This window comes from Schistocerca gregaria, chromosome 2 (genome assembly GCF_023897955.1).
Source record: "Schistocerca gregaria isolate iqSchGreg1 chromosome 2, iqSchGreg1.2, whole genome shotgun sequence".
In the NCBI taxonomy this organism is placed as follows: domain Eukaryota; kingdom Metazoa; phylum Arthropoda; class Insecta; order Orthoptera; family Acrididae; genus Schistocerca; species Schistocerca gregaria.
In genome coordinates, this window is record NC_064921.1 from 26,845,879 (window position 1) to 26,870,480 (window position 24,602).

Sequence of the window (24,602 nt, forward strand, 5' to 3'; positions counted from 1 at the left end):
CTATATTTCAGCAGGATAATGCACGACCGCATGTTGCAGGTCCTATACGCGCCTTTCTGGATGCAGAAAATGTTGGACTGCTGCCTGGCCAGCACATTCTCCAGATCTCTCACCAATTGAAACCGTCTGGTCAATGGTGGCCGAACAACTGGCTCGCTGCAATATGCCAGACACTACTCTTGATGAACTGAGGCATCGTGTAGAAGCTTCAGGGGCAGCTGTACCTGTACACGCCATCCAAGCTATGTTTGACTCAATGCCCAGGCGTATCAAGGCAGTTATTACGTCCAGAGTTGGTTGTTCTGGGTACTGATTTCTCAGGATCTATGCACCGAAACTGGGTGAAAACGTAATCACATGTCAGTTCTAGTATAATATATTTGTCCAATGAATACCCGTTTATCATCTGCTTTTCTTCTTGGTGTAGCCTTTTTAATGGCCAGCAGTGTAGCAGTCCTATTCCACCCTCCTCAAGAGCATTCCTGACGATACTCTTGTCTCTGATACACATTCGCCGTCGGGGACGACATACTGGGTTCTAATGTCTAAGGACGGCCTAGACGTAGATGTTTTACCTTGTGACTTCGACGCTCTGTGTACATTTGTGACTTGCTGGACCTCGATAATTATACTCATTTGTTCCTTAGGACACGCTGTACAACCCCTCTAAGTCTGTTCCTGCGTTTTTCTTACACAGTATACAGAGGTATGTAAGCAACTGACCCTCCTTCTCCCAGCGTATCTCGCTGATGGGGTAGCCGGTGACGCGGCAGTGGAAGGCGGCGTCGGTGTGGGCGACGACCCTGCGGTCCGGCATGGGCCGCACGTGCGGCGGGCCCAGCACGTGCAGGGGGGCGGCGTGGGAGGCGGCGCCCACCGCGTTGCTGGCGACGCACTCGTAGGCGCCGCTGTCCTCCGGCCGGACCGCCGCCAGCGACAGCCGGCCGCGCACCGAAGCGCTGCCCGCCTGCACGCTCACCTGCCCGAAACAAAGGAACACAGCGTGAGCGCCCGTCTCGCAACACCGCAGTGGTCGACTCACTCTACCGCCGTATGACGTACACTCTCTGGTCAACAATACTGAACTGACCGTCCCGTCACGTGTCACGAGAGGTGTTCCTGCCGGTATAAAAGTAGGCGAGGAATATTGTTTGGCAGTAGAGACGCGATTATGGGTGAATGGATCGATCGAGAGAGCTCACTGACTTGGAGGATGAGTCATTGGACGTCACATGAGAAACAGACCCAATAGGGACTTTTCAACTCCCTAGTCGCCTGTTCGCAATGTGATTGTGGGATGGAAACACTGAGGAACAACCGAAGCTGAAGACATGGTGGCTTGTTTTCAACTCTTTCAGTTCCTTCCCTCAGACAAGAATGTCTATTTCCATTTTTAAAAACAGCGTACAAGCACCTGAGCTAATGCAGTTGAAGCAGCAGGTCGGAATCTTTCGAGTCAGATGACGTTTTAATTAATATGAAGTTTTTGAGATATCAGTAACAGCATATCGCACAAGATTTGGTACGCAGGACTTAGGCGACTGACGGGCATGATAACTACTTCGGAAAGATCCGCTTCAGTTGTGCTAACCTTTTCCAAAACGGTTTCGGGATTTAAAAACCGATCTTCAGGTGTATGAAAATATAACATACAAAGGAGAGGAAGGAAGAAATATAATGCAACATACGTGTAGGAACCTAAAGAGCAGACTGACGAAACAAGGCGACTTAATTATTGTATTTGGTAAAACATAACGCATGGTCGGTCTAGTCAGAGCAATCATTGCATGTTGGCGGAACTAGAAAAAAAGGAGAGGGCCCAATAATCAAACAAACCTTAAAATGTAACGTCCTGTCGCGTTGGACGAAGCAAACAGAAGCCGAGAACAAAAACAATACTGTATACTCACCTCTTCACTCATTTAGCCTATCTACGATTGCCTTGTTGCGTTTTACTGCACATATTTTTACTAGTCTCTGTGGTTCATACTTACTTTTTCTCCCATTCGTGTAGTTGCTTCCCCTGTTAGCCATATTCTTTTTCTTTTCTTTTAGTGTTCGACCCTGAGGTTGGTTTGCAGCAGAGTGCCATTCCTCTCTTCTGTCTGCCTTCCTCTTCATTTCCACGTAAGTGTTACATCGCCCCCACCGATTCCTTCCTTCAATAGCTCCGTCTGCTATTGTTCCAATGATGTTGTAGAATGTGCCCTACAAGTTTGTCTCTTCTTTCCTGGATGTGCCTCCACAGAGAGCTGGTTTCCTGTACTCTTCTAAGCACCTCTTCATTTGTTACTTTGTCTCTCCAGTTAATCTTCATCATCCTTCTATAGCACCACATCCTCAGGGCCTCTATCCGTCTTCTCTCTTCTCGTCCAATTGTACAAGTTTCACATCCGTACAGGGCCACACTCCAAACGAAACCTTTAATGATACGTTTCCTTATTTTCAGACTAATGTTGTTGCTGGTGAATAAGTTACTTCTCCGATGAAATGCAATTTTGGCCTTTTGTATTCTGGTCGCAATTTCTTTCCGGCTTCTACCATCCTTTGTGATTTTGCTTCCCAGGTAACTAATTCCTCTATCACTTCCAGCTCTTCTCTTCCAATTCTCATTCTCAGAGGTTCATATTCTGCTCCTGTGCTGCATACCATCACTTTAGTCTTTTTCTTGTTTATTCTTTTTCCATACCGATTGCATAGAATTTTTTCCATCGTTCTAAGGACTTCCTCTAGATCTTCTTCTGTCTCCGTGACTATAGCACTATCATCTGCATAACGTGGCACGTCTACCTTCTGCCCATTAATTTTGATCCCCACCTCAGTAGTTCCTCGAACTTGGTCTATAGCTTCCTGGACGTAAGCACTGAATATAAGAGGAGAGAGAGCACATCCTTGCCTTACCCCTTTTCTAATATTTGCTTCTTGTTCATGGTGACAGTTTCTAATCACTGCCACCTCATTCTTATAGAAACTGTCACACGGATGTCTTTGTACTTTATTCCACTTTTCCTCAGCACACTGAACATCTCTTGCCAGATAAAGTTATCAAATGCCTTTTCCATGTCAACAAAGGCAATATTAAGTTGGTTTATTTTTCTGTAATTGCTTTTGGATAACGAGTCTCAGTGCTACAATCGCCTCTCTTGATCCCAGTCCACTTCTGAAACCAAACTGATCTTCACTCATCATGTCCTCCACCTTCTCTTCAATTCTCTTCAGAACTATTTTTATGAGAATTTTTGATGCATATGATATTAGGCTTAGAATTCGGTTAGCCATATTAACATAGCATTATTCCTTTGTTTAATGTAGGCGCGCAGCCCGATTATTTTTGTGTGTTATTTCGTTGGTTACATTACTACACTCACATGCCCTTGCTGCCTAAAAACGTCATATACTGTCAAATGACTGAGAGTTATTTAGCGTATTGGCATATCACAGCTCGTTCCTACTCCAAGCGCTCGGAGCAGTCAGTCGGGATTTTCTGTATCACCTCTTATAACGCCAGTTTATTTGCTCACACACTGTCAGCGCCTGCGCCGCATCGCGCCTCCAGACCTCCGGCGAGGCTCTCCACGTACTAGTGATTGGCGTTCCTACAGTGTGGTTGCCGGACGGAGGGGGGGTATTGTTTCTTCTCGCCTTCTGTTTACTTCGTCCCACCATCCCGGACGTTACATTGTTTAGTCAGTTTGATTATTGGGCCTTTCCCTGTTTTCTTTTTTCTAGCTCCACCATCAAGCAGTGATTGGACCTCTTTCTCTGACCGGACCGCATGTTATATGTTACCAAATACAAAAGTCTCGGCAGTTTTTACACATACATTTTGCATTATATTTCTTCTCTCCTCTCCTTCTTATGTTACACTTTCGTAAACCTGAAGACTGGACTTGAAAGTCCCGAAACCGTTAATAATTTGAATAATTATTAGTACAACTAAAACGGGTCTCAGTAAATAAATTAACAACATTCGATTACTTTGCAAGTGCACTGACTTGACCAAACCAGATGCCAGGTTCATATTCTCCAATTCATATGCTATTCATTTATATGAATGAAAATATCGTTATGTTTCATTTTTATTTCAATAGTTTAATTTTTTTGGCTCTATTTTTTGATGCTTCTATTTAAATGTTAGCTCATTTTAATCACTGTATAGTAAACATGATTTTTAAGCACATAGAATCGACTCTTTGTGAAAGGACTCCAATTTCTATTATTATGCGCTGAGCCATTTACAATACTGCCCTTTATCTTACTTTAAAATACTGTAAAATAAATACTGAACTATACAATATGTCGTCATTATGAAGCATGGCTGGTTGACACTCTACAAGGCCCATTAAAGTTACTGCACCAACAATTTTTTCCTCACAAACGAGTCACACGAAAGCTGTGAAAGCTGTGTCACTTTTCAACGTAGGCTCCACGTAGCCGTACACATTTTTCATAACGACGACGCCATCGTCAGTGCGAGCGTTTCTCTAGGAATCTGGTCTGGCCACTAGAAACACGTTGGTACAACAGCGGCACGGCTTGTTAATGTGCGTCAACGGAGAGTGTCTTTCATCGTTAAAAGCATCCAAAAGCCGGAGCCAGGTCACGTGAATAGGGAGCATAAGAAATCACTTCAAAACTAGACATGATTGTCTTAATGGGATTTCCGCTATCGTTCTTTCAGTAAAAATATGTCATTTCAGTCTTTGATTGCTATCTTTTTATTTTCAATGACCGGTTTCAGGTTATGACAGTGAACCGATAATTCTGTACTAACAAATTACTCTGTGACTGCAATATATGATCTGAAGATGGGCAACTAGCCTGAAACCGGTGATTGAAAATAAAAAGATAGCGATCAAAGACTTAAATGACATATTTTATAGAAATCACTTCAAAGATGTCGTCATAGAGCAACTGCAGCGTCGCGTTCGCCTGCTACTCTGGTGCTTTGTCTTCCTGAAAGATCGTACATGCAGCCGCCTTCTGCGGCCATTTTCCACGCAATGCTGGGAGCAGCTTGTTTTTCAGAACGTCTTGCCACCGTAGTACCCTTTGGAACACACTCCATTGCTGTGCCAGGACATAACTACGACCAATTTTTTCAGTATTGGCACCTACCCAGAACTCTTTTGGTGGCAGTGAGCATGTGTTCCTCCAGTGAGCTGACTGACCTTTCGTTTTAGGATTGGAAACGCCATCCATGTCTCATCCGTTATCACAATCGAGGAAAAGAATGTCCCATTCATGGCGACATTACACGTCAACATTGCCTTGCAACATGCCACACACAGTCTTGTGCTCGTCCGTCAGCTTTCACGTCGTCATGGAGGATCGTCAGGAGCCCACAAAAATTCCAACTTTGCAGGTAATGTGCTATACACTCATTCGGCGATACTCCAAAACAACTTTCTCCAGTCACACAATCACGTCGTCAGACTGACTGGTGAGGAGCTAAGACTGGGTATGTTATCACAGTTTTTGATCTGTCACACCCATAAATGCATCGTAGATACATCCCTGACACCATCATCACATATCTCACTCAACTGGAAATGAACTTCAATCAGTGTTACAGCACACAGGTGGAGAAAAAAATGATTTCACGCCGTTCTTGTAATGGAAACGCCGCCATTTCAAATAACGAACACAGTTCTCACTTTCGCCGCTGCCGCTAAAGTCCTGTGTGCCGTACAGTGTTGCCACCTCAGCCACACACTGACAACGCTCATTGGAAAATAAACTATCTTTCCCAGTCCTGAGAAGAAAGTGGGAGATGCTATAACTTGAAAGCACCTCGCAACAATGACGTAACATAACACCATTTCAGAAGAAGCTGACATAGCTGAAAGGAGTGGTGGTCATGGGGGCGGAGTGACAACAAGGTAGGCAGCATCCGAGAGTGGGCATAAAGGAGACGTAAACGTACAATGAGTCTTTTGAGTCGAAATAACACTATGGTGGCTGTACTATTGTAACCAAAGCGTATTTATGTGTGTGATTTACACGTTTGCATTGAGCTACTGGGGCAAAATAGGTAACACAGTATCGAAATAAAACAGCTCGGCTATGCAAAGAACCCTCTGGGGAAAGAACGACGTCAAAAGGTTAGCACACCAAAGGAAATTGTGGATCTCTAAGTCTGCAGTCATGGGAGCTCGTCGCAGTTTATCAGGCGTCCCACAGTTCTCGGTTGCCTCGTGTAGCTAACGCTTCGGTTCGTCCACTGGCTGCCGGATAATTCCACGGCCCCTCTGAACACGACCTTCCGGATCTTCCGGGCGCTCCACGCCGACAGTGCGTGTCTGCTCTCATTCAGTCCTTTCAACATCGGGCAGCGGCTACATCTGCATCGAAGTGACGTCGCTCGCCTGCGAGCGCAATGCCTAAATAACGCACGATGCGGCCCGCTCGAATCCATTCCGCCGTTGCTATCACTTGCAAACCCGCCTCTCTGGAAGATTCCACTTCCAGAACTACGGCCGAGACTGGGACCAACGCCACTTTGCAAGTAAATGCCTCATTCCTTGCTAGAGTAGGGGCTCTAAAATGATTGTACTGACACAGTAAATTCAAGACATTAACATACATTCAAGCCACACACTGTTTCGAGACGTTAATAGGCAACATAATTTTCTTTCTTTTATTATTTATAGGCCAAAGACAGAAAGTTGAAAGAGAGTCTAACAGTTACAGTCTGTTGCTGGCAATGAAGGTGTCTAGTTCTTTGGAAATAGGTATATATGGTTGTGATGCACGCAGAAAACATGTGGGGTGATATATGTGGTGGCGACGTATCGAGATGATGATGATGATATTTGCCACCATAGATTATTTAACATCAAATCACCACAGACACTCTGAGAGAAAGAAGAGAAGCCAATCTGTTACTAAAGTCATCACATCCACTCCGAAATGCATCTGCGTGGATACGTTGATCAAATGGTTCAAATGGCTCTGAGCACTATGCGACTTAACTTCTGAGGCCATCAGTAGCCTATAACTTAGAACTACTTAAACCTAACTAACCTAAGGACATCACACATATCCATGCCCGAGGCAGGATTCGAACCTGCGACCGTAGCGGACGCTCGACTCCAGACTGTAGCGCCTAGAACCGCACGGCCACTCCGGCCGGCGATACGTCGATCAACAGAATTTATAAAGGACAGCTCTCAAGAATTTCTTGTTAATCTTTTTGACTGTTAGTAATTAAAAGTAATTTCAGAAAATCTGCTTCAATCATTTTTTACCCATCACAATTAAACTATATTACATAACCCATGTAAATATAAAGACAAACCTGTTTCAGTGATATTATTTTCTACTAAAGTTCTATTTCGTTTCTGTCATGCATTAGAATTAGCTGTTTCGTATATTTAGGATAATTTACGATCCAGTGGCCAGCAGGGTTGAAGATGTCTCTTAGAGGCATTACGTAATAGAATCCAGATTGATGCTATGGTAGTTTAATGATATATTTATTGTGGTGGATTCATTTCCGCTAGATTCTCATCTTCAGATCATCTGTCAAAGTTACATAATGTTCTTTATTTTATTAATCGTATTTTCGGATATACAAATTAGGTACTTACTTCTATATATCTTCAGTAGTCTCTGTCACTCTTGTATCGTATTGCAACAGACAACATCATTCATGCTAGTTCATGCTATGTAAAGGCACACAAACCCACATACTTCCAAATACAAACCCTACCATTAAGCAAAGCTGCATACAAAAAGTACTCCATACATTACGATGTACAGCACACCCAAATGTTGCAACCCAGACTTACTTACACAGATATACAAAGGAAATACTACATCTACGCAACCAAAAATTCGTAAGGATGTAAAATTCTCCAGAGAAACAAAGAAAAACTTAACCAACGTACATACCTATAAAATATTTAGGTACAGTATCAAACAAGTTAAGCTCAATATCGAAGATCAAAAATATCCAATTCGTGTATAGAACCAACAATAATATCCAGCATAGACTTCAATCAGGGAAAACAACGTTACCAACATACAGAAACCCAGGCATACAGAAAATGGAACTTTAGAATTAAAGTAAATTTTACATAGCACAGACAGAGCGCAACTTCAGGATAAGATACCAAGTGCACATGAGAATTAGCGAAACTAATCCCTCTACAGTTCCCAATCACTTAAAGAACGATAACCACATTGGAAAACGAATGAAGTTGGGAATGAAAATTTGACACATACTACCAAAGGTTTAACAATGAACACACGAAGAGACAGAAATCTGCATACACACGGTACAATGCCCTGAATGACATTTTAAACGAACAAACGGATTTAAAACAAACATTTCATACAAAATAATATTGAATTCCTAATGTCTGCAGACATAAACAGCTACATAAAGTACAACTAAACACCAACCACGATGTATGTCTGTGATAGAAACTTTGTTCATATAGTACCTTTGGCCAACTGTCTCAACTGTCGATTTGTAAAAGCTGACAATAAAACTTCAAATTATAAAAAATAACAAGAAATGACGATTACCAACAGGATCAAACCACAAAACACCTTATAAACTACTGGCCTTTAAAATTGCTACACCAAGAAGAAATGCAGAAGATAAACGGGTATTCATTGGACAAATATATTATACTAGAACTGACATGTGATTACATTTTTCGCAATTTGGGTGCATAGATCCTGAGAACTCAGTAGCCAGAATAAACACCTCTCGCCGTAATAACGGCCTTGATACTCCTGGACATTGAGTCAAACAGAGCTTGGATGGCGTGTACAGGTACAACAGCTACAACACGTTACCACAGTTCATCAAGAGTAGTGACTGGCGTATTGTGACAAGCCAGTTGCTCGGCCACCATTGACCAGACGTTTTCAATTGGTAAGAGATCTGCAGTTGAACATTTTCTGCATTCAGAAAGGTCCGTACAGGACCCGAAACATGCGGTCGTGCATTAACCTGCTGAAATGTAGGGTTTCGCAGGGATCGAATGAAGGGTAGAGCTACGGGTCGCAACATATCTGAAATGTAATGTCCACTGTTCAAAGTGCCGTCAATGCGAAAAAGAGGTGACCGAGACGTGTAAGCAACGGCATCCCATACCATCGCGCCGGGTGATACGCCAGTATGGCGATGACGAATACACGCTTCCAATGTGCGTTCACCGCGATGTCGCCAAACACGGATGCGACCATCATGATGCTGCAAACAGAACCTGGATTCATCCGAAAAAATGACGTTTTGCCATTCGTGCACCCAGGTTCGTCGTTGAGTACACCGTCGCAGGCGCTCCTGTCTGTGATGCAGCGTCAAGGGTAACCGCAGCCAAGTCTCCGAGCTGATAGTCCATGCTGCTGCAAACGTCGTCGAACAGTTCGTGCAGATGGTTGTCGTCTTGCAAACATCCCCATCTCTTGACTCAAGTATCGAGACGTGGTTCCACGATCCGTTACAGCCATGCGGATAAGATGCCTGTCATCTCGACTGCTTGTGATACGAGGCCGTTGGTCAACGCCGGTCAACTGCTGTTTGTGTATGAAAATCGGTTTGAAACTTTACTCATATCAGCACGTTGTAAGTGTCGGCACCGGCGCCAATCTTGTCTGAATGCTCTGAAAAGCTAATCACTTGCATATCACAGCATCATCTTCCTGTCCGTTAAATTTCGCGTCTGTAGCACGTCATCTTCGCGATGTAGCAATTTTAATGGCCGGTAGTATAACAAAAGTCCTAAATCTACACCACGTTGTAATGCAATAGAGAGTGACAAAGACTGCTGGTGATACATGGACGTAATACAAAATTTTTATATCTGAAAATACGATCAACCAACATTAAAGTAAAACAGAATAAAATTACATAACTTCTGTAGATGGTCTGAAGATGTCTATCTAGCAAAAAGGGATACACCACAATATATAAATCATAAAACTACTATAGCAGTAATCTAAATTTTATTATGTACTCTTCTTCTTCTTCGAGGATGGATCACTTAAGACCACGCGTAATCAACATTTGTTGGCCTTCCTTTTCGCCCAGTATTCCTTCATACGCAATGAATGGGCTAGTTTTCGTTGCGCTCCTACGTATGTCGGTTAGTTTTCTCCCTTCTTCTTATTATGTAATATTTAAAATGACAGTGTTATTTTTACACGTGAGTGATAATTTAGGTCATATGAATGTGTGTGAATGCTGTTCTATTGGAATATAAATTTCTGAAAAGATGGACATACAGGGGATGTAAAATCTGTTCTCAGTTAAATGCAATGCTGGAGGATACTAAATCATTAACCATACTTACGTCAACATTCCATTTACCGTATAAAGAAAACATATTTTTCTCTCTTTCGGTTTCGATTTCCAAATTGTGCACACAATAATAAAGTACTCGCGCTATGTGTTCTTAAAATATTTTCGTAGTACTACGGCATTAGGGTTTGTTACGGTCTCAGCAGCCGCATTACAGGCTCTTAAATTGTTGGTCTCTCTCGTTTGTACTGGCTCCTGGTTCTGTTCCTGCGAGGTTGTTCCGCAAGTCACCGTACAGTGTATGTCCCTGGTACAAAAGATTTCAGGACACTGCTTCTCTCACCTGGCAGAGTTCTTTCTTGCCGAAATCTTCGTTTTGGCTATTCTCCAATTTTAGCTTAATGGTAATTATGCGAGAAATGTGTTGCAGTAAGCCATGTGTTTTTCGGCATATTTTAGAACTTGCACTCTGGAGTTTTGTAAGGATCTCCGTGATGCCCATCGTTTTTCCTGTTACAGTTGTTGAGGCTTTTCGCAGCCACTTCTTGACACACACGTTGGCATTGGGGTATTCGGCCGGTGGCCGTTTAAGTGATTTTTCTGACATCGCGCCGGCACGAGTGGCTAGCTTCTTAGTCAGCCGCCAGCCATGGAAGCTGAAGCTTTCACTATGTTAGCCACTCGTGCTGGCGAAACGTTAGAAAGTTTTTTGACTGATATGTTGTGCACGAAATCGTCAAGTCACTTTCTTTAGTTATTTGGAGCCCATAAGCTTATGCATTTACCGGGGTAGAACTTGGTACATATATTTTGGTGGGTTATACATCCAAGCCAAGCTTATGTTTACTCAGGTGAAGTTCACCAGCCAACCGTTCGCGTCTTCCTTCCATCAATGTTTTCCGTCCTGCAGGACGCTTTTTACCGTGGCGTAACTTGAAGCTGAATGTCGGCTGGCCGCAGAATCTTTACACTATTAGGTGTGAGCGGAGAAGGGAGGGTGGGGGTCGGTTGCCTTGGCGAGTTACCGTGTTCTCTTTTAGCAACTTTGCAGAACTGTTTTGTCCGTAATGCCAGCGTGTAATCTGATGACTTACGTATTTACTCGTTTTACTTAAATATAACTTCTTTGTTCATCAGGCTAACATTGTGTATTTGTTACTTGGGGTGTGTTCCCACTGGTTGCTTAGAAAAGGAGCTTGGTGAGGAATATTTCGGGCCTGTCCTAAGTAATTTCGGGTCCGTTCGTCCGACGTGTGACTGTTTCATATCAAAGAACTTTAACTGTTTTTGTTCCCTTTTGGACGACCCCTTTTTAGGTAAAACTCAGTTATTTGTTGTATTTTATTCAAACACTACCAAAAAATGTTTGTGGAATACCCATTTGAACACTGTGTTCTCAGTACATTCAAAAAGATTGTTATGCAACTTCAGTTGCTGACATGTTATCTTGTTTCTCTTATTAGAATTTGTTGTAATTATTTCTACAGTAGTATCCAGTGGAATTGAATATTTGTATGTTCTTGGACATAGAATAAAATTTGTTATAAATTTAAATGTTCATACTTCATGTTCCCACGGAAGACTTTAGGAGAGCTGAGTGCAAGTATTTGAATTAAAACTACAACGATTTGTTACTTGATCTAACTGAGAATTTGATAAATTGTTGATCGATTATGAGCAACCGTTTTTAAGAAATTTTATTTAAAGTAACAGTTTTGTCTTAGTTCGTCAAGGACCTGTTGGCCTAATTATCAAAATTATTTTTGTGGAAAGTGTTAACAAAAATATTCGTACGAATGACGTTTACCCTCTATTTGGTCAGGTCCTTCCTCTCCCAGGCAGTGCGTACCAGCGTTAATTCCTAAACGAAGGATATCGCGCCGGCCGAAGTGGCCGAGCGGTTGTAGGTGCTACAGTCTGGAACCGAGCGACCGCCACGGTCGCAGGTTCGAATCCTGCCTCGGGCATGCATGTGTGTGATGTCCTTAGGTTAGTTAGGTTTAAGTAGTTCTAAGTTCTAGGGCACTGATGACCTCAGAAGTTAAGTCGCATAGTGCTCAGAGCCATTTGAACCATTTTTTGTGAAGAATATCGAAAGTTCACGTATTTTTCCGGCACCCGACGGTGCTTAAACATTGACGAGGTGTATCGCTTCTACCGTTAACGCCATGCCCCTGGCATTCGATAGGTAACGAACGTCGGTCCCTACTAAAAGTGATTTGAGAGAACTGCCACGCTATTGCCCGTATCCGACGCATATGTATGTCTTGTAACCAGGTAAGTCCAGGAGGCCAAGTACGCATACTTCTTGCAATAGGGCCACGTCAATGTCGATAGCATGAAGTGCTTCACGTAACAATGACATTTTCGTGCGCGACCGGATGGTGTTGATGTTGATAGCCGCGGATCGTTAAGGCTGTCGTTCGGCCTCTAAGACAGCGGCAGTTGTCAGTGTGAGCGGAGGCGCCAAATTATCTCACCCTAATACCACCCTGTCGTTTCTATTATTATGTTGTCAACGGGAGAGATTGGGGGGGGGGGGGGGGGTAACGTGCTGTGCCCACCACGTCTCATTATTCGCCCACGAGCCACTGGAGAGAGGCCACCGGCGGCTACCGCGGAGGCCTCTGTCGTGGTTCCTCGCGGCTGCGACGGTGTTTCATCATCCCCTCCATCTCCGAACGGATTTCCATGTGAAGAAGAATACGACGTCTCAGTTCCGAAAAGGGAAGTGGTATCGGTCGACGCCTCCGCAACAGGTGCGTCCACGACACGGTGGAGGTCAGTACGATCGTGTGTCCTCAAGGGACAGTCGTCAGACGGCGCCAGTCGTCGTTTCTTGTGTTTTCGGGGCGAACGCTGCTTCTGGACCTGCGTCTCCCCGTCAGAAAGTATTTGTAGATCCGACTTCTCTGCGCCTTCGAGAGGAAAGCTTGGGCTGGCACGACTCGTGGATCAACATCCATCCGCTCATTGCTTTCGGAGCCACATGCCTGCAGCGGCAGCTGTTGTTCGCGGCTATCTGCCGACCCCGTCTGCAGCGACAGGGCAGTATGTGCCTCGCCAGTAAGGTGTCCTCCTGTCTGCGGTGCTAACTTATCCCGGTACCCGCCACCAGAAGTCGTGCGTGTCGGCACTTGAGCATAAGTTAGTGGAAGAATGGATGGAAGAACATGATGATTGGTGGAATCTGGAGGTCCGCCACTGCAAAAAGTCGGAGCGAACATGACTCTCCCGTCCACATCCTGAGCATGTGCGCGGTTGTCCGTCATATATGGTAATTTCATGACGAACGGCAATGTTTCAGTATGAAGGAATATGCTTCGTGAGCTCGAGTTTGACCTGTCTCTCTCCACTGAGTACGAGTACGCTGACGAACAAACAGAGTGTAGTGGTTACCCACCCAAAAATGTTCGAATCAGGATTCCCCAAGGGAGACTAATCCCCAGACCGTAGATGCTAGCAAGACACCTGCAAAGGAAACTACTGTTAAACATCCTGAGACACCGCCAGGCTGCAATACGGATGATGTTCCTGTGTTACCAGCAGGCAGCGACATTCTAGTTGACGAGGACACAAACCAAAACAACCCAACATTAAACGACCAGTGTTAAGTAAGGGCAATTCAAAAAGCTCGCCCAAGCAAAAGACACGGCCCCCTTGGAATACAAAGTCAGGGAGAGAGGCAGGAATTAGGCAGGAAAAGGATGCGCACGAAAGAAATCCTTAACAAATATCAGACAGGCTGTGGCTGATGTGATGAGGTTAATGACTCACATTAAGAATGATGACATCAGTATAGACTTGAACAATCACATGAACACAACCGTGTTAGCATCTTCCCCCTCAATTCCGGTTTTGAGCGTACTTTAGCTGGAAGATGCTGAACAATAGTAAACGTTTATATGTAGACTTACAAACTGGCTACAGTAAATGTCTTTCGGATGTTCGCCAAGAAGATACAATGTTTGAAAGGTTATCTTTACGCCATGTTACAAGAGATTGTAACTACTAAAGTAGCGGACAGAGCAGGCTATGAGGCTATCGTCAACATCAGAAATGAAGAAGGAACAGCTGTTTTATTCAAAGATGGTGTCGCATGTCAATCTCAGGTCATTTTAGAGACGGATAGGGGTATAACAGTCCAACTTCATGACCTAATTTTAATTAACAGCTGGATTCCAACCCAATATGGTGGATGGATCGAAAACAATTATACTACACATAGGTGAAAATCAATGAAAAATTATTAAGACGAAATCTGCGGCTAGCATGAAAAACGACAAAGAAGTGGTTGCGATAAAATTTGAGAATATTGTACCTGAAGCAAATCCGTCAACTAAATAGTTATCGACGGAAGAGCAGAATCTGAAAACCGCACTTACCGCTCTATACGCTACCGCGAACAGACCGGAGAAGCGGTAAGCACTGTTTGCTGGTTCAGTTTTGCTATCAGCAGCTATTTACTTGACGGCTTTGATCCAGTTAGAACATCCGTCTATTTTGTTGCAACCACGTTTTCATGCTAGCTGCAAATTTGGTCTTAATACTTTTTCATTATATTCAGTTTACCAATGGATCACTGTTGTATAATTTGCTTAGGACCCATCCACCATATTGGATTGGAATCCGGCTGTCTTTCCGATGACATACTGTCTTTTACCGGTGTGTTGCTCTGACGGACAACGAATGTTCTGAGCTTATAGTTCTAATGCTTCACGTAAAAGGTTTTAATAGCTTCAAGTCCTTTTCTTAATCTTAAAATAGTTTTAGAAAATTACCGTAACAGTGGATATGTCAGAGTTCTTCAAATGGTTCAAATGGCTCTATGGGACTTAACATCTGAGGTCATCAGTCCGCTAGAACTTAGAACTACTTAAACCTAACTAACCTAAGGACATCACACACATCGATGTCCGAGGCAGGATTCGAACCTGCGACCGTAGCAGTCGCGCGGTTCCGGACTGAAGCGCCTAGAACCGCTCGGCCACCGCGGCCGGCCTTGAGTTCTTCTTCTGGATTTATTGTTATACAGATGTTGACCTGAAGATGGGGCTTTTAATGCCACAAAACTGGTAGTGATCTGTAAATGAAGAACTTAATTCAGCTAAAGCGGTTTATTAATACCGAAGACATAAATTTATTGCTTAGTTACAGGGTGAGGCATAATATCGGGCGATTGAAAAAACGGGCGAATCAAGCTGCGCCGGGGAGAGGTGGAGGGGATAGCGTCACTTACGTTTGGAGCGAAATAGCATTTGGTCATAATGGAGCGCTGGACCCCACAGCATCGTGCATACGCTGTCAAAGCGTTTTGTCAAAACGGTAGTTCGTAGCAGCTAACAGGTCGTACATTCGGCAACCACCTCAAATATTAATCGGGATCGGCCGGTACCATGCAATTAAAAAGTGAGTTGACAACTTTGAGGAGACAGCGTCAACGACAAAGAAGGAAACTTGGAGACCAAAAACTGTGCGCACACCTGAAAACATAGAACGTGTAAGAATCGCCATTGAGAGAAGCCCTCGTCGCTCAGCTCGTCGGCTCATCGCTACACTTGGGACTTCAGAACGGTACGAAGAATTTTACACCAAGGTTTGCACTTTCACCCCTACAAAATGCAAATGGTTCAGACACTTAATGAAACAGATTATGTGAGCCGAAGTCGGTTCTGCTTAGAATTTTTGTACGTGATCAATCAACACGAGGACATTGCCCACCATTTATGGACGAGTGATAAAGTTCACTTACATATCTCTGGTTATGCGAACAAGCAAAACTTTCGATTCTGGAGTGACGTTAATCCAGAGAACTGCATCAGCAACCATTGCACTCCTCAAAAGTTACTGAGTGGTACGCCATGTCTTCAAAAAAATGGTTCAAATGGCTCTAAGCACTATGGGACTTCACATCTGAGGTCATCAGGCCCCTATAACTTAGAACTACTTAAACCCGACTAACCTACGGACATCACACATATCTATGCCCGAGGCAGGATTCGAACCTGCGACCATAGCGGTCGCGCGGTTCCAGACTGAACCACCTAGAACCGCTCGGCCACACCGGCCACGCCTGGTCTTCATTAGGGATCATAAGTCCATACTTTCTTGAAGATGGTCTTGGCAGTGCTGTAACAGTGACTACGCAGAGATACGCAAACATGTTGGAAAACATTTTTACTCCACAACTTGCACGCTACAAAGTGAACGATGAGACGTTTTTCCAGCAGGACGGAGCAACCACCCACATTGCTCGAGTAAGCATGAATATAGTCAATCGTTTGTTTGCAAATAATGTGCTCTCCCGAGATAGGGATCCTCTCGTTCACCGGACCTCAAAACGTGTACTTTTGCTTGTAGGGTTATCTGAAAAGCAATGTTTACCAAGATAACACTCCTCGAACAAATTAAGCCCTGAAAGAGCGGATCCGTCATGAAGTTGTTCAAATACCATTGGCAATGCTGCGCAGTGTGATTAGTCACTTCAAGATGCGGCTGGAGGATCGTGTGCGACCAAACGGAAGCCATCTTACAGGAGTTATCTTCAAAAAATAACCGATGTTTTACTATTGCAGAACATTTTTTCACGTATTTTATGAATATGAAATTTAAAATTTTTTAACTAAGTGTTTTTACTTAGCAGCCTTTTAAAAATCACTATTTATTATGCCTCACCCTGCCTTCCATTAATTGTCACTGCTACTTGAGGTGCTTAATTAATAATTCATGCCTCTATAGGGTGGTTTAAGCAGAGCGCCGGTTTTGACAGATAAAAGTAAGAAGCTTATCTTTAAAGAAAGGAGACAAACAAAACATGTTCATGTAGTCTCCCAATTTCATGTACGAAAAATGTAAGACATATGACATCCTCTACCACGGTAGTATGCAAGAACTCTGTTCATGAAATTCAGTATGACTGCACCAAAAGTTTCAACATCCATTTCGTTGTAAGCTCATAAATTTTCCTCCTCCAAGTCATGCATGTTTCGGGCTCATTGCCACACACCACTGACTTAAGAAAACCCCCAAGAAAAAAGTCAAAAGCAGTTAAGTCGCGTAACGTCGGTGGCCGCTGATGATCGGCATTGCGCGAAAGGAGGCGATCCGGGAACTGCTCATGGAGCAACTGGATTCTTTCGCGGGTATTATGGCATGTGGCACCATCTTGCTAAAACCAAAACTCTTCAATGTCCGTTCCATCCAAAAGAGGCCAGAAAATCTCCCCGATTATCATACGGTGTCGATCTCCATTGACTATCACAGCTTGTCCTGCCTCAACTCAAAAACATGAGGGCCGAGGACGCCGCCCGACAAAAAGCCGCGCCAAACAGTCACAGGTTGTGGATGTTTTTCTTTCTCGGATCATACAAGGATTTTCTTGCCCCGAGATATGGCAGTTCCACTTATTGACAAATCCATTCAAGCGGAAGTGTGCTTCATCATTGAAGCACAAGGGACCTCACCATTGCTCCCCCCTCAGATTTAGCAATAAGTTGGAACAGTGGATAGGCCTTGAAAAACTGAACACAGATCAATCGAGAAAAGAGGGAGAAGTTGTATGGAACTATGAAAAAATAAGCAAAACTATAAAAAACTGAGTAGTCTATGAACATCAAGGATAGTCTGAGTTCTGGAGCGCCGTGGTCCCGTGGTTAGCGTGAGCAGCTGCGGAACTAGAGGTCCTTGGTTCAACTCTTCCCTCGAGTGTAAAGTTTAATTTTTTATTTTCAGACGATTATCGACGTTAGGGCACTCACACATAATCAACTTCGCTCTCCAAAATTCCAGGACATGTTCAGATTTGCTTGGACATATGCAGCATTTGACGGTCTACACACGGAAAAATTTGAAAACGGTAAAAACATATGTTTTGACAGAGGACAGGAAAAACTGTGCTACTGTGAAACTGTTGCATTCATTTGTTGCAGTTTATGTGACAAACCCTTACGTTTTCATCACTTTCTTGGGAGTGATTATCACATCCACAAGAAAACCTAAATCGGGCTAGGCAGAAGAATCTTTTTACCTATTCGCCTTTGTGTACAAGTTAGGTGGGCCGACAACGTATTCCTGTCATGTGACGCACATGCCGTCACCAGTGTCGTATAAAATATATCAGACGTGTTTTACTGTGGAGGAATCAGTAGACCTATGACCTTGCGATCAAATGTTTTTGGTTCCCATTGGAGAGGCACATCCTTTCGTCTACTAATCGCACGGTTTTGCGGTGCGATCGCAAAACACAGACACTAAACTTATAACAGTGAACAGAGACTTCAATGATCGAACGGACAGATCGTAACTTTGCGAAAATAGAGAAAATATACTTTTCACTCGAGGGAAGACCTGAACCAAGGACCTCTCATTCCGCAGCTGCTCACGTTAACCACGGGACCACGGCACTCCTGAGCTCACATTAACCTTGATTTTGCTTATCTTGCACATGGACTACTCAGTTTGTATATTTTGCTTATTTTTTTCATAGTTACACACAACTTCTTCCTGTTTTCTGGTTTGATCTGTGTTCAGTTTTTCAAGGCCTATCCACTGTGACAACCTATAACTAAATCTGACTGGGGGGGGGGGGGGGGGCGATGAGGAGGTTCCCTTGTCAGAAACAAGTCAACAAACAGTCGTCTCTTCTGGTGATCCGTCATTTTCAGATGCGGCGTCAACCGAATTCTTTAGGGGTGGTAATGGAGACCATACTGGAGAATACTCCGTACTGCAGGACAGCTTAAGACCATTGTTGGTGCGGCGACGGATCTATTTCACTGGGTCTATATCCACACTGTCACGAACAACCGCAACTTTCTGCTAACTTCCACCAGAGCGACGACGCCGAGGACTTTTAACGTTTACTGCTGAACTCGTCTCAAAGAACTTTTTCATAAGCCTGTCAACTGTTGATTCACCCGGTGCCTGCATAACCTTTTTCCGTTGTGTTAAAAAGTTTTCACGATTAGCACTCGTTGAGTTCAAGTGAACAGCTCCACGGTTAGACACTGAATGCAAGAAATTCGTACTGAGTCAACAATCGGAATACTTCTGGACATAAGAATGAATCAAAACAATGTCACCAGCCAACAAACAAAGATTTACCGTATACACTCCTGGAAATTGAAATAAGAACACCGTGAATTCATTGTCCCAGGAAGGGGAAACTTTATTGACACATTCCTGGGGTCAGATACATCACATGATCACACTGACAGAACCACAGGCACATAGACACAGGCAACAGAGCATTCACAATGTCGGCACTAGTACAGTGTATATCCACCTTTCGCAGCAATGCAGGCTGCTATTCTCCCATGGAGACGATCGTAGAGATGCTGGATGTAGTCCTGTGGAACGGCTTGCCATGCCATTTCCACCTGGCGCCTCAGTTGGACCAGTGTTCGTGCTGGACGTGCAGACCGCGTGAGACGACGCTTCATCCAGTCCCAAACATGCTCAATGGGGGACAGATCCGGAGATCTTGCTGGCCAGGGTAGTTGACTTACACCTTCTAGAGCACGTTGGGTGGCACGGGATACATGCGGACGTGCATTGTCCTGTTGGAACAGCAAGGTCTCCATTCGTCCCTCCATTCACGCCTGTCGCGACACCACTGGAGGCGGGCTGCACGATGTTGGGGCGTGAGCGGAAGACGGCCTAACGGTGTGCGGGACCGTAGCCCAGCTTCATGGAGACGGTTGCGAATGGTCCTCGCCGATACCCCAGGAGCAACAGTGTCCCTAATTTGATGGGAAGTGGCGGTGCGGTCCCCTACGGCACTGCGTAGGATCCTACGGTCTTGGCGTGCATCCGTGCGTCGCTGCGGTCCGGTCCCAGGTCGACGGGCACGTGAACCTTCCGCCGACCACTGGCGACAACATCGATGTACTGTGGAGACCTCACGCCCCACGTGCTGAGCAATTCGGCAGTACGTCCACCCGGCCTCTCGCATGCCCACTATACGCCCTCGCTCAAAGTCCGTCAACTGCACATACGGTTCACGTCCACGCTGTCGCGGCATGCTACCAGTGTTAAAGACTGCGATGGAGCTCCGTATGCCACGGTAAACTGTCTTGACACTGACGGCGGCGGTGCACAAATGCTGCGCAGCTAGCGCCATTCGACGGCCAACACCGCGGTTCCTGGTGTGTCCGCTGTGCCGTGCGTGTGATCCTTGCTTGTACAGCCCTCTCACAGTGTACGGAGCAAGTATGGTAGGTCTGACACACCGGTGTCAATGTGTTCTTTTTTCCGTTTCCAGGAGTGTATTTACTAAGGTCGGACATGTCCGAAAGAACAGATACCATCGGTGACCAAGCAGCTCGTTAGAATGAAATTACAATGAAATGAACAGTCTTAGCTGCTTACAGGCGTTGACATACGTTAACGGGGACAGATAAAAATGTGTGCCCCGACCGGGACTCGAACCCGGGATCTCCTGCTTACATGGCAGACGCTCTATCCATTCTTTAAATCTCAATTTGTTCGCTTTTATTCGTTGCATCCGCCGGGGGCGGACGTCGTAAGACACCCGTTTAAGTTCGCCGCGAAACCCACATTCTCAACGTATTGTTCCGCACTACATTCGTTGTGCCCCCGCCCATTATACTCATTACTCGCGGTGCGTTGCCGATTCCCGTAAGTTAAGGCTCACCGGCCACTTGACCATCTTCTTCTTCTGTGCGAATGCACGAACAGTGCCCGAACTCTTACGGGAATCGGCAACTCGCCGCGAGTAATGAGTATAATGGGCGAGGGGACAATACGTTGAGAATGTGGGTTTCACGGGAGGCGTGCCAGAGATAAATCCTCTGTGTCCTCGGTGGCTCAGAGTCGCCCGGAATAGGGTGTAACGAAAACATCCAGCTGTCAATTGGCACATGGTGTGGCGCACGGTCCACCACCCCCACCTACCTACAACAGTCAGATCAACATGGTACATTGTCGTGAACCGAAAATACCCTACAAATGATAAAAAGTACGAAATACATTTGGCGGATTCGCCCTTGTGTCAGCAATGCGGCGTTCTGGATACGGACGACAATCGGCGAGGCGTTGGCTGTCTGGACTCTCGCAAGAAAAATAATAGCGTTCATGCGGCGCACAATCTATACAGCGGTCTGTTCTGACATAGTATTTTTTTTTCAGAGGAAACGTATTTTCCGCGTCGTAAGACGAACGAAGTGGCGTGGATCACAGGTATGACGGTCCATTACATCTGTAGAGACACACGTACGAACTTACTGAACGTCCTGGATTACTGGCAATACTTGCAAGATGGACACACAAAACTATTACGGCTACAAAAGTACAAGAAATGGTATGCCAATTTCCTAGAAACGGTTTTTGCAGCCTCGTCATATACTTGGGGTGTGCCGGGTGCGCAAAGATGAGCGGCGGTGCTTTCGTTGTGAAACCGACCAAGTATAGTGATCGACTAAGAACACTATCTGAGTATGCCACCTACGAAAAACTCACGCATGCACAGTTAGCAAATGGATGTACTTCAAATTTTGGTTTCATATCTATAAATACTTTTCCCACCCCCATGAACCATGGACCTTGCCGTTGGTGGGGAGGCTTGCGTGCCTCAGCGATACAGATGGCCGTACCGTAGGTGCAACCACAACGGAGGGGTATCTGTTGAGAGGCCAGACAAACGTGTGGTTCCTGAAGAGGGTTAGCAGTCTTTTCAGTAGTTTCAGGGGCAACAGTCTGGATGATTGACTGATCTGGCCTTGCAACATTAACCAAAACGGCCTTGCTGTGCTGGTACTGCGAACGGCTGAAAGCAAGGGGAAACTACAGCCGTAATTTTTCCCGAGGACATGCAGCTTTACTGTATGATTAAATGATGATGGCATCCTCTTGGGTAAAATATTCCGGAGGTAAAATAGTCCCCCATTCGGATCTCCGGGCGGGGACTACTCAGGAGGATGTCCTTATCAGGAGAAAGAAAACTGGCGTTCTACGGATCGGAGCGTGGAATGTCAGATCCCTTAATCGGGCAGGTAGGTTAGAAAATTTAAAAAGGGAAATGGATAGGTTAAAGTTAGATATAGTGGGAATTAGTGAAGTTCGGTGGCAGGAGGAACAAGACTTCTGGTCAGGTGACTACAGGGTTATAAACACAAAATCAAATAGGGGTAATGCAGGAGTAGGTTTAATAATGAATAGGAAAATAGGAATGCGGGTAAGCTACTACAAACAGCATAGTGAACGCATTATTGTGGCCAAGATAGATACGAAGCCCACACCTACTACAGTAGTACAAGTTTATATGCCAACTAGCTCTGCAGATGACGAAGAAATTGAAGAAATGTACGATGAAATAAAAGAAATTATTCAGATAGTGAAGGGAGACGAAAATTTAATAGTAATGGGTGACTGGAATTCGAGTGTAGGAAAAGGGAGAGAAGGAAACATAGTAGGTGAATATGGATTGGGGCTAAGAAATGAAAGAGGAAGCCGCCTAGTAGAATTTTGTACAGAGCATAACTTAATCATAGCTAACACTTGGTTTAAGAATCATGAAAGAAGGTTGTATACGTGGAAGAACCCTGGAGATACTAAAAGGTATCAGATAGATTATATAATGGTAAGGCAGAGATTTAGGAACCAGGTTTTAAGTTGTAAGACATTTCCAGAGGCAGATGTGGACTCTGACCACAATCTATTGGTTATGACCTGTAGATTAAAACTGAAGAAACTGCAAAAATGTGGGAAATTAAGGAGATGGGACCTGGATAAACTGAAAGAACCAGAGGTTGTACAGAGTTTCAGGGAGAGCATAAGGGAACAATTGACAGGAATAGGGGAAAGAAATACGGTAGAAGAAGAATGGGTAGCTCTGAGGGATGAAGTAGTGAAGGCAGCAGAGGATAGAGTAGGTAAAAGGACGAGGGCTGCTGGAAATCCTTGGGTAACAGAAGAAATATTGAATTTAATTGATGAAAGGAGAAAATATAAAAATGCAGCAAATGAAGCAGGCAAAAAGGAATACAAACGTCTCAAAAATGAGATCGACAGGAAGTGCAAAATGGCTAAACAGGAATGGCTAGAGGACAAATGTAAGGATGTAGAAGCTTATCTCACTAGGGGTAAGATAGATACTGCCTACAGGAAAATTAAAGAGACCTTTGGAGAGAAGAGAACTACGTGTATGAATATCAAGAGCTCAGATGGCAACCCAGTTCTAAGCAAAGAAGGGAAGGCAGAAAGGTGGAAGGAGTATATAGAAGGTTTATACAAGGGTGATGTACTTGAGGACAATATTATGGAAATGGAAGAGGATGTAGATGAAGACGAAATGGGAGATACGATATTGCGTGAAGAGTTTGACAGAGCACTGAAAGACCTGAGTCGAAACAAGGCCCCCGGAGTAGACAACATTCCATTGGAACTACTGACGGCCTTGGGAGAGCCAGTCATAACAAAACTCTACCAGCTGGTGAGCAAGATGTATGAGACAGGCGAAATACCCTCAGACTTCAAGAAGATTATAATAATTCCAATCCCAAAGAAAGCAGGTGCTGACCGATGTGAAAATTACCGAACTATCAGTTTAATAAGTCACAGCTGCAAAATACTAACGCGAATTCTTTACAGACGCATGGAAAAACTGGTAGATGCAGACCTCGGGGAGGATCAGTTTGGATTCCGTCGAAATGTTGGAACACGTGAGGCAATACTGACCTTACGACTTATCTTAGAAGAAAGATTAAGAAAAGGCAAACCTACGTTTCTAGCATTTGTAGACTTAGAGAAAGCTTTTGACAATGTTGACTGGAATACTATTTTTCAAATTCTAAAGGTGGCAGGGGTAAAATACAGGGAGCGAAAGGCTATTTACAATTTGTACAGAAACCAGATGGCAGTCATAAGAGTCGAGGGGCATGAAAGGGAAGCAGTGGTTGGGAAAGGAGTGAGACAGGGTTGTAGCCTCTCCCCGATGTTATTCAATCTGTATATTGAGCAAGCAGTAAAGGAAACAAAAGAAAAATTTGGAGTAGGTATTAAAATTCATGAAGACGAAGTAAAAACTTTGAGGTTCGCCGATGACATTGTAATTCTGTCAGAGACGGCAAAGGACTTGGAAGAGCAGTTGAACGGAATGGACAGTGTCTTGAAAGGAGGATATAAGATGAACATCAACAAAAGCAAAACAAGGATAATGGAATGTAGTCCAATTAAATCGGGTGATGCTGAGGGAATTAGATTAGGAAATGAGACACTTAAAGTAGTAAAGGAGTTTTGCTATTTAGGAAGTAAAATAACTGATGATGGTCGAAGTAGAGAGGATATAAAATGTAGACTGGCAATGGCAAGGAAAGCGTTTCTGAAG

The 24,602-nt window shown here is 44.3% G+C and overlaps 1 protein-coding gene across 1 annotated transcript in view; it reads right to left on the reverse strand.

The window, feature by feature from the left end:
• LOC126334576 (Down syndrome cell adhesion molecule-like protein Dscam2) overlaps positions 1-24,602 on the reverse strand; it is a 290,611-nt gene that overhangs the window by 237,852 nt on the left and 28,157 nt on the right. The window contains exon 4 of the mRNA XM_049996963.1: positions 724-979. Within this exon, the coding sequence (XP_049852920.1) occupies positions 724-979 (256 nt within the window). The remainder of the gene's footprint in view (positions 1-723; positions 980-24,602) is intronic.